The sequence below is a fragment of the Psammomys obesus genome, unplaced genomic scaffold (genome assembly GCF_907164565.1).
Source record: "Psammomys obesus unplaced genomic scaffold, mPsaObe1.curated_primary_1811, whole genome shotgun sequence".
Classification (NCBI taxonomy): Eukaryota; Metazoa; Chordata; class Mammalia; order Rodentia; family Muridae; genus Psammomys; species Psammomys obesus.
Window position 1 is genome coordinate 31,034,180 of NW_026596040.1, and position 11,825 is coordinate 31,046,004.

At 38.2% G+C, this 11,825-nt stretch overlaps 1 protein-coding gene across 1 annotated transcript; it reads right to left on the reverse strand.

Moving 5' to 3' along the window:
• Positions 1–366: 366 nt before the first annotated feature.
• Positions 367–10,840, reverse strand: LOC129688114 (uncharacterized). Its single transcript, XM_055622853.1, has 9 exons — positions 10,729–10,840; positions 9,783–10,001; positions 9,035–9,241; positions 7,046–7,279; positions 5,767–5,920; positions 4,042–4,151; positions 3,435–3,548; positions 1,926–2,072; positions 367–1,203 (listed from the first exon to the last, which is right to left on the reverse strand). Exons 1-9 carry the CDS (start codon positions 10,810–10,812, stop codon positions 1,069–1,071), a joined length of 1,404 nt encoding a protein of 467 aa, XP_055478828.1. The 5' UTR covers positions 10,813–10,840; the 3' UTR covers positions 367–1,068.
• Positions 10,841–11,825: the final 985 nt, after the last annotated feature.

The following is an 11,825-nucleotide window of genomic DNA, read 5'->3' on the forward strand; positions in this document are numbered from 1 at the left end:
ATTCTCCTGCCCTAGTAATCAACAGAAATGTCTATTCAAATGAAGAGAGAAGCAGACAGGAAGAAAGACAAAGAGACAAAGAGAGAGAGAAAGACCACATTCTTTGTAGCTCAGAAAAACAAAATAAACAGTCTGAGCCTTTTTTTAAATTGCCTTAGGTGTTAGGGTAATGACTAAAACCAGTTCGGTCTCCTTAAGAATTTTATATGGGTAGCTCAGTAGGGTGGTGACTAGCATGCTACCAGTGTGTCAAATGCCTGTGAAATACATTATGAACAAAATTAAAGTACAGATAAAATACAGTTCATATCTGTAAACTGATTCTTTTTATTTCAATAACTGAAGAGGGCACCAGCCCCAACCAGCTTCAGAGAGATGATAAGGTGTCCGCGACTCTTTATACACAGCCAACACCAGCATCAGACTAACAGACAATTCTCAACCATTGGGAAAATTTTCTCAAATGGAAACAGATGGTGAGGTTACCAACAAAATATAAATACATTCAAAGATGGTACTTAGTTCGTAATTGTTTTGTCATTAAATAGCTTCCATGGTAATATAAAGTAAGTATACAATTACTAGTATAGCTAAATTTCTGAAAATGCTGACATTATCAAAACTCTCTTCTGCTAAAAAGGACTGAGGATCTCCAGTTTAAGGCATGGCGCTAAACTCCTCAGACAGGTTGAATGAATTACAGTGCCTCAAAATGTGCATATATAAACCAGTCTCTCTTCTGACTCCCACAGTGATGAATAATGAATAATACTTGAGTAGTTAAATTTTGCCTATATCTATCAAAACAAATGCTTACACAATACATTTAAAGTAACAAGATATATATATATATATGTATATATGTATATATAATGTATGCATTAAAATGACCCAGACACCTGAACCTGGACTGTTCCATTGACAAGACTTTCCATGCTCAGATGCCCACATTGGTAAGCCTAGGGCTCATTTGCCCTTGTGGTTTTGTAACAAGCCCCAGTTTCTCAGCCAGGGCCCTTTCTTTATCAACCACTGACAATGAACACTAGACATGCACTCTTTAGTAATTTACGGCTGGTTGATGGCCTGGTCTTCTGTAAATTTGGGAATCTTCTTAAACTCGCTTTGCTTTCTGAAGAAAAGCTGGGCCAAAATATGGTCTGAGGTGGCCTGGAGATAATCGTCCATGTCAAGAGTTTGTACCTGATGATGTAAAACAAGAACTGTGTCACCACACTGCTCAGAATACTGCAGAGGCCTGGGTACTGCCAAGCACTGGCAATATGGTTTGGGATGTGGCTACCTAACTTCACTCATGCCTCCTGCACAAGGTGACTGAACGCCAGCCAGTCTTCCCTGGCTGTGGGGAACTCACCTTTCAGTTTTAAGAAGAAAAGCATGATGGAAAAATGAGCTAAGATACCTCAAGCCTTCCTTAGAAGGAATCAGTCCTGCTAAGACATACACACTCTCCCTGTGAACCAGAACTAGTGAAAAGACTTCTCATGGTTCTGTACTGAGAGCTGTATGATGAGATGAGCCTTACAGCCAGGTAAATAAATGTTCCTGGCACTCTATGGTAACACCAGCTTCTCCCAGCCGAATGATAATCTCTGCTTCACGTGAGCGTGCCTATCCATTCCTGAGGACTGATATTAGGAAACAATTCACCAACAAATGTTGATCGCATTTCCTAATATCACTGTAATTGCAATGATTTCATGGACCTCTATATACTAGTCTGGTGGATCAAGGCTCAGAGAATTCAGAAGCAAGTTAATAGAAAACTGCTTTATTCTCTTTCTCTCCGTACATCATTTTTAACTAGCTTACTCATCTGCCCCTTCATTGAACACATTCTTATTAAGGCCTTCTTCATCCAGATATATGGCCTAGCAGATTACTGATGACTATCTTGTTCTTACTTGATCTCCAGTGCTGAAGGCAAGAACAAAGAGCAAATCCTCGTCACATGTGTTCTTGATGTAATGCTGGGTCCCAATAGGAAAAAACACCACATCTCCAATGTGAACGTTAAACTCTATTGTTCTCTGAGTATCAGTGATGCCCACCTGAGGAGAAATGATGCTTTAGAACACACAGCCACAATCTCAATCATGATTAAGTTTTAACTACAAAGAACAGACACATAACATAGCTTGTGGCTACATAAACACTTTTTAATAAAGATATAATGTAGCCCAGAGAAGTCAGAAAATACAACGATTAAATAAATATCCCTCAAAGTGTGTTAGTCAATTTAACACACACCACATCACAACTAAAAGATATCAGCCATAGTGTTCTAATTAAGGTCACAAATTATGCACCATATATATCAGAGAGGATTTACATTCAGTGTTTTCCCATCTGCATGTCTTCATTTATGCCATCTTTCATCATAGCATCTGAGGAGTGTTCTTATTAAGAACACTTTAAGACTATATGTACACACAAAAGCACTCTAGCACACAAAAAAACAGACAATTGAAACACAATTCATGGAGATCAGTAACACCCTTTTAAAATTTTCTAATTCTTTCATTTCTTTATGGAAGACTTTCTGTATGAGTGAATTTCATATGGCTTTTGTTCTTTCCTCCGAGGTTGAGAGGAATACAGAGTTTTTATTAAAATTGATCTACAAAGTTATTGTGGTATTTTCAAATATAATTTGTTTTTATTGTTTTACTTCCCCCTCTCTTTTTGTCCCCTATCATTCTTGCCAACCCATTGTGTCCTTTCACCTTTTATAGACACATTCCAACAAAGCCTTGCCTGTTTCTGGAACTCATGGAAACCTATGGGAACTAGTGTCAGGTCACTGTAGTAACACAGTACATAGTTTGGTATGTAACAGTTTGCTAACGTAAGTGACCATCCAAGACAAATGCTCTCTGAGGATAGAAGGAGTTGTCAATATTTTCAGCCACACAAGAAGTATACTGAGGAGTATCTCAGATAAGCCAGGGTATATGGCCAGCATGCAGCTGGCCAAATGTCCACCATGTAAGTGGGGTATATGACCCTCATGCTGATGCTCCGAGTCTTCCCGAGTTCTCTCATCCGCCTTCTCCCGAAAGACAAAAGGTTATTTCTATTTCCCCACAGCAGAGACTTTGCATTGGCTGAGGGTGCAAAACTGCCAACCTAAGCTTGTTCTTAGGCCTCTGTCACAAGAGGTGAGTCTTCGCCACTTCGTAAGTACTCTTACCCACTTCAGAAACACAGACCCTCTCGAATCCTTCTCTCTCCTCAAGCGTTAAAAGCATCTAAGGAGACCTGCAGGGCATCCTCTGCAGAAGCAGCATCTGTCCACGCAGCCATAGGACAGATTCTTTTTGTCCCTGACGACTGAGTCAGCAGGAACATCTCCCATTTGCTCCTTTCTGCATCAAAGGAAGTTTTAAAAAAAATGTTTATTGAGGAATTACCTTTCCACATCCGCTCACTACATATCCCATTTCATTTGCATTGAGATGAAAATGTGGCTGCCTTAATCCATTATTATAAATCCTGAGTGTATTCAAAGCGAGAACATTTTGATGCTGTCAAAAGAAAAGGAGAAAAGACAGTTATTTAGCCAACAACATCCTGCTCAGCAACTCAACAATTCACAATATCATAAAATACCTAATATTTATGCATCTCTGAAAATATCTGCCATTTTTAGGTATCTTTTTAGGTATTACATTTCTTACTCCTCACAACAATCTTTCAAGGTTGCATCATTCTCCCTACTTCATAGGTGATGAGTAAAACATCTAAGTCAGTTTCCTAGAGTCACACAGTAAAGAAGTGGCAGGAAGGAATGTGAACACAAGGAATCTGATAACACAAATATAATTTAAAAACAGAGGATATGAATTTGAGAGAGAGCAAGGTAAGTATGCATGGGAAGGACTGGAGGGAGGAGAGGAAAAGGAGAAAACAATGTAATTATACTTTTATTTCAAAAAAGAAAAAGGAAACATATTAACATAAAAGATAAAACTTATAATGTTGTTTAATGATAACAAAAAAAGTTTTTTCCTCAGCTACCTGATGTAGAAATTCATTGAAAATTTTTTCATTGTTGCTTAGTTCATTTCCATTCTTCCAGTACTGTGCTCGTTGGATGACTCCCCCTGGAAATTTATATTCTTTTGATCCTGAATCAGATAAAGTAAAAAAAAATTTGTAACAAAGACTTCAAAACCGAGCGTCAGTGGACACCCAGTAAACACAAAGCTCTTACAGGAAACTTACATAGTGTGAACTACTGACCCCAGGCCATATGGGCCCTCGGCAGGCACAGTTAGATTGTCTTCAACCTCCCAAACGCTCTTGAAATTTCTAACACAGAGAATTCTAGTGTTCTTCATTCAATTTAGGGAACTTGGTAGAAAACTTGGTAGTTACCCCAAACAAAAATCTGTCACCCTTGAAGCCATTCAACTCTCGCATCTCTATCATCCCCTTCTCCCATATGTGCTACACCTACGCCAGTGTCGCCATAGTAGCATAAGCTACAGGATGGAAGATATGCTTTCTTCGGAAATTCGCTCCCTGGAAGGTCCCTGGCAGACTCATCCCACTTGGAAAAGAGACGTATTCTGAGATTTCTACGCTTTTTCAGTGTGGCTCTGGGGCTGGATTAATGAATTCTTTGATCTTTCTCTGTGACTCCTGAAACAGCACAACTAATTTTATAAAGAAATTTATCATTAGTAGATTGTTAAAGGCTTTAATAAAAATAATAAGCTTAAGAAAAGTAATGAATTAGATTTAGTATTAATAGGCATTAAGAATAGTGAAAAAATAATAGGCTCCTTTTTAAGAAATAATAGCATGAGAGGTGCAGCTGGTGGGAGTTTCCCCTCCCTTCAGTACCTTGTTCCTGGGGAAGATCATAAATCTTAAGCAGGACATATGGGAGGATGGTTAACAAAGGTGTAGTTAGATTTTGATATAGAGAGGGACTTTGGCAGGCATCTGACTTAGCTCCTGACTTTCCTCTTCATTGGTTAGCAATAATAAAACTATATTTGAGGTTTCTTTCTTTTGTTTGCTCTGATCAAAAAGTTTTTAGGCCAAGATTACTTGTGGGTACTGCTTTATGTTTGACTGCATTTTGAGTTAAAATGTAAACTTTGTATTCTTGGTAAAAGTCTGAATGTTCTGGGAAGTATGCCAATTTTAAGGTGCCTTTTGTATAAAAATACTAGCTTGATTTCAGTAAAGTTGCAGCAGAGTCAAAACCATCAAGGTGTCTCTGTCTGTCAATTCTTCGCCGAAACCATGTCTTTCTGTCCAAAGCCTTGTTTTCCCGCGGACGACGGGAGCCCGACTAGGCTGGTCCATGGCACATATGGCCTATTTTAATCATTCCCTACAAGTAAGCAAGCTAGGTATTTACTTCACAAAGGAAATTTCACGGCGTCGTTCTTATTTAAAATCTTCAGCCTCGCTTTTATCCCTCTATGATAGAAAACAAACTACTTGATATGACTTCTAAACCCTACATGGTTGGGAACGTCCTCTGCCATCAGCTTCTGTTCTTGCAGCCTTTCCCAGCTCTACCACAAACCCATTCCTTTGTCACATCCACTTTTGAATAAAGGACTTTCCCCCACCTAACCCACTCTACTGAAAATTACGGTATTTTTGTTTTGTTCTCAAATTTCTCTTGCCAATGGCCCACCATAAAAAATACATTCTAAGCAAAAAATACATAACCACATATAAAGAAAACTTGACCAAAAACCTTTATGAAATATACCACACCTTTAAGGTCAAAAAAGTATCTCCACACAAGGCTGTCAGGAGACTGTACGTAACTAGCATTCATAACCAGTTCTGCCAAGTTGGGAGGAAGGTTGACCCCCTGGTCCTCAGTTTGCTTCTGGAATTTTCTAATGAAATTGATTCCACCTTCAGGCTGAAACACAATCAGAAATTACCTGTATGGCTATGAAACACTCAACAAATTTCAGTGACAGAAAAGTAAGTGGCAGAGAGTACAGGGGCATTAGCAACAATGGGTTTTCGTTGGCCCAAGAGAATGATTGGTAATAGTTATGAAAGCTTTCAATGCATTCTGGTTTCAAATGGTTGGTTTTAGGTGGCTGATATAAATTAACAATACAAAGTATTCATTGTTCCCCATGTTCATCAATATTCTCCCTAAAAACCATTTCTTTCACCTCTCTCTAGGGCAGTAGAATAGTGGACTCCACTGAAAGGTAGTCTCACAAGTTTGCTATGCAGATTCCAATGCCTCTGCTGAACCTTCTCCAGCTGCTCGCTACAGACCAGTTCTCCCGTATTAGCATTGGGAGCGTCCACGCCTGATATTCTACAACCAACACTATCCACTGTTCTCCTGCGGTGATGTAAATAAGTGTCTGGAGAGATCAGATGGTGGCTGTAGAACTAATTTCCAGAAGCAAAAGTGATACTGTGTAATCATATTGCTGTAATAGCATACTATGGAGTAATAATACACGATGTGCTTTCAAAGGTTAGGAGAAAAGAGCTTCCACTAGAAAGGATACATGCTCGAGGAAAAAGATACATTTAGCCTGATTAATGTCATATTGTGTATATATACATGCATTGAAACACCTTGGTATCTCATTTATAATTAACAATTTTAAAGATTTGTATTAAAGTGTCAGTAATTCAGGAAGCAGAATCCTCTGCTGAAAATTAAGAAAATGTGATTCCATCATATGCAGCAGACTTTTTCCCCACAGAAAAAATGAGTGATCTTTTGAGTCTTTGGGGCCATAATATTCCATTGATTATATCGTAGTATTACTTCCAACACGTTATAATTTCATATGGAGGATATTCATAAATGAAAACCAAAAGATACACAACTTAAACTTTGATCATTAGTAGGAATAGAAGATATATTTTTGTGTTATTCAATTGTCAATATCTCTGCCAGTCAACAGGTGGGCCTATGACAATTGTTAGATTTTAGAAACACTGATATTCATAGTTTTGATGTGGCTGTGTAGTACTTCTTGTCATGATGATTCTTCCAAACATTACCTACCTTAAGTGACCTGGAAGCAATGTCTTCAGGTGTAGAAAAAAACACATCATCGACATCCAGAGTCTGTAGCTCATCGTGGGTAGAAAAGAAGAGCAAGAAGAAGCAGTCTTCATGGCCCACATTCTTTATCCAATGGAGCGTATTTTTAGGAAAGAAGATCACCTGGCCAGCTGTGACATTGTAAGTGATAGCGACCTCACCGCCATCATCAACCACCCCGATCCACGCCGTCCCCTAAGACATAAGAGCCGTAGTTTCACTTAGGGCAATGGTTTTCTATCTATCTTTATCATCCTTTTGTAAACTTAGTTTTTGAACACTTTTCTTTCCATTACCTTATAAAATTTTAATACAATAGTTATTACATACTCTGTGTGTGTGTGTGTGTGTGTGTGTGTGTGTGTGCGCGCGCGCGCACACTCCCACCATTTTTTTCTCCTTGAGGGCAATATGACTCCCACTAAGATTCCACGTTTTAGAACTGTTTAAACATGTCTAGAACATGTTCTAGGGAACTGAAGCAATATGTGCAGGATCTGGGCTGCTCACAGGTCGTTACACGAGCACATACATTTGTATGTGCACTTTGTGTATGGGGGGGGGCAGTATGCACCGATACATGTATAATCCAAATAAGAAAATACCTATAGATAATTTTAATAATAAAGAAAATACGATAGCATGCACTCAATACTTTTATTATGTCAGGTAGCTACCTAAGCACTTCACTTGGTTAAATTTAATTATCTCTTATATTAAACATGAAAAGTAGTACTGTGACTATCCTTATGTAGGGAGAAAACTGAGCTTGGTTGAGAATATACATTTTCCTGAAGTTACTTTAGCTAGCCAATGACAAAAAGTGAGATTTAGACACAGACAAGCAAGCTCCAAGGTCTATATTTTTTTTGTCCATACTACGTCATACTTGAAGTCTTCTAATATGAAACGAAAATGAGCTGATGTGTGAGGATGCTATTAAGTAATGTAACGAATCTCATTAAATCCTGGGTGTTTGTATTACTCCAGTCAAGGTGTTCTATCACAGCAACAGACATCCCCCCTCTAGCAAAGCTGAAGTAATGGACAAAGGGGGTGTTAGCCACAGAAAAGTACAAGGTGAAACTGGCTGTTCATTGGCTAAACCGATAATAGGATCAGACAAAACCAGGGAAGTTCTAAAAGGTCTAGTCGTTATTGCTTCCTCACGTCAGGAAGACAAGGGGTGCCTGATGGTGCCTTTTGGAAGAGAATAATCTAAAACTATAGTATCTACAGCCATTTCACCTCGATGTTATCTGTTTCACTTGAACTGAGACCTTCTGGAAGGTCTAAAGTACACAAGCTCATTCAATGGCCTGATCTTGAAACCATGCGGAGCCTCAGCATCCTCGTCTGCTATTCCAGCTGCTGCTGCCACTTCTTCGAGCTTTATATCAGACTTCTAATTCAGCCTTGGCCCAGGGGGCTAAAGAGTGATTTTATTTCATTATTTTTAAGCTTTAGCAAAATTTATTGTGTAATATAGTATCATATATTGAAATTAAAATTTGTATCATGTTTACAGCGAACATTTATTTTGGGATATTAGTGTATATTGCTTATTCAGCCAGTCACTCAATACTTTCATTCTTTGCTGAGTTAAAAAAAATTATAAATATGAAAACAGTATTAAATAAGAACACGTACTTGAATAATAGTCGTATAAAATTATTCACTTAAAATATTAAAGAAAATCTTAGAGAGGTCTCAAAATTTATAGAAAAATTCAACTCTGATTTTATTTTAACAACAACTTTTTCCAGAATGACTTCATACTGAAGAAAAATGTTCAAAGTGATGGCAAGTTCTCTAACATAGCTAGCCCAACTCAAAGCCTGAGCGCTTGTCCAGCATGCAAATGGGGGACTTTTTGACAACTAAAGCAACACTCAGAGAATATAGATGGTGTAGACGCTTCAGAGAGGACAGAGGGCACCCTGCTCCTACCTGCACGAGGAAGCCGTGTTCGTTGGCATTGAAGTGCCAGTGAGGAGCCCGGAGACCCTTGCTTTTTATTCTCAGTGTCCCCAGAGTCATCTGTGACCTTAGGCTGTTCAAGCTGGTGCCAAAAGCCTCCTCTTCTTCACTGAGATAGTCTTTGATGTTGTCCCTGTACCTTGCCCACTGGATTACACCACCAGGGAACTCAAACACCTAAAAAACCATAAGCAAGCAATCATCAGCATTGAGGCCATCGTCTATGCTTCCATACATAAAGGGTGTGAGCCCACCATGTTCCACAGAGGAGGCAAAGTGGAAAAGGGAGGTGGAGTGAATTTTAGGGCATGACAGAAGGAACGGCACTCCTGTGAGAGTCTAGGAATTCTAACAGTGGTATATGCCATGCCATCAGCCTAATCCTATCTCACACACACACACACACACACACACACACACACACACACACACAACCACCACCACCACTACCACCACACCACACCACATAAAATCTTATCTTGACAAAAAAGCAGAAAGATTTCCATTTACAACCTGGCATTTCTCTTCTCTAACTAGAGCATAGAATGAACTACTGAAATTTTCTGCCTGACACCAACAACAACCCAATCCCCAACCCCTCTATTCCCCATCTCCTCACTGGTCCTTCCCATGGGCGAACAGTTAAAAAACGGGAGGTGTAAATGTAGTTTTAAAATCATCACGTAGAAAACAGTTTTTAAATAATCGTTATTCATACCTTGGATTTGGGCAAATGATTAAGAAATTGAAATTTTGGGTCAACAGACTTTTGTACTGGGGGAGCCGCCGTGTGCAGAGGAGACACTTCCAGCTCAAAGTGAGGCTTGGAGTTAACGTAAACCAAGGAGAGAGTAAGTACTCCAAGCGCTGTGGTAAGGAAGCAGGCCAGCAAGCACAGCAGGAAGATGCTCACCAGTGACCACTGCCTCTTCTTGGCCTAGGAAGAAGTTTGAAGCCATTATTCTCCACTTGTGACAAAATGAAAACATTGCCTTCTTTCTGGAAAGAGTATGTCTTATCTATTGATGTGGAATCAGGAAATGATCAGAACATAAAACATTTAGTGCTTTTTGGCCTTTTTAAAACCACATCCACACTAAAAAATATATTGTTATACTTATCTAGTATAAGACATTTATGTCTTACATAATACACACATGCAACATCATTTAAACAAAAACTTCCCAAATAATATTTGTTATTCTACCAATGTTAAAGTGCTATTCCTACACACTATGTGCATATCATGACTAGTGGATGCAACCTGGAGTTTGTCAAGCTCCCTATACATAGAAAATAGAACAGGTTTTTATACTGCCTGCTCAGATCTTTAGAGAAAAGCAACAATGTAAACACCAATGAACAGCCCACCAAACAAAAAGAATCTTAAAAAAAAAAAAAAAAAAAAAACTTCTCCTTTGATTTGCTTGAAGTTAACTGATCAGAATGTATTAAAATCTTGCCTGTGTGAGGCAGTTACTGTGAGCAACGATTTGGCCATTGAAGAGCTAGAATTTAAGATTCTTAAAGCAGTAGCTAAGACTCTCTGAGAAAAGACAGAGCAGCAATGAGAAGAGGCTGTCACTGAGAGCTCTGGTCGCAGAGGGACCCTTTCCTGAGCTCTGCACAAGTCAGGGCACAGAACCCCAGCATGCAAATCTTACCACATTGGAGAGGGAACTGATCTTTCCCATAGATGAAGCTCTCTGTGTTCCATCTTCTTGCACCTCAAATGCTAAATTGTCCATTGGGAAAAGGACCAACCAATCCACTGAAAAAGGAGGGAAATGCAGTTTTAGCAAGTAGAGAGTTCCCAAAGAGGAAAGAATGAGAATCCTTAAGAAAGGAAGGACTTATATAGAGCTGATAGCCAAGAGTAATAAGGAAGCTGCTTCCCAGATTATAACATTACCTTTAAAAATATTACTCTTGGAAGATATGCAAAACAGGAAATCAGTATTATACCTGCAATAGTCCTTAATTCCTTGACAACTACTGACGCATGCTCAGATAAGAACGAATCACAGACAACCTTTACTTCCTCCTAGCACTACGTGTCAAGAGTCGGGAATTTCACAAACTGTGTATGACTTCATTCTTACAGTAACATTGTCAGTTTCCCTAATTAATTATAATTTTTTTAATTGGGAAATTATGCCATAGAGAGATGCAGAAACTAACCAAAGTCAGAGCCAATTTCAGTGTTGGGGCTAAGTGCCTAAGATTCTCCCTTGATGTCTCTTCTCTAAAGATTTGATGATGGACATGTAATATAGTAAAATCTTTTCTTATGCTAATAAGCTGTGCCCCTAAATCATGAGCTATTTTTTTAATGCTTATGAAATAATCTTGCAACTTGACAGCTATTTTTTCTGTTTTAATTAGCACATATTAATTACATATAAATAACAGATTTCACTGAGACATTTTCATATATATGTATAATATACTTAAGCTAAATCTTAAAAAATTCACATTAAATCATTTTCTTCATTATGAGTAAAACATGACTACTCTAAAAACAGCATTCTGTAATCCAAAAAGAGCATTACTAGTTTCTAACCAAATGTTTGCTTCATTCTAGGCAGTATAATATTATATACATATGTCTATATATATGCATATACATATATATGTGTATATATGTATATATACATTTATATATACATATATGTGTGTATATATACATTATATATGTGTATATATATATATATATATATATATATATATATATTAAGAAGTTTAGGGAACGTGGAAGCCT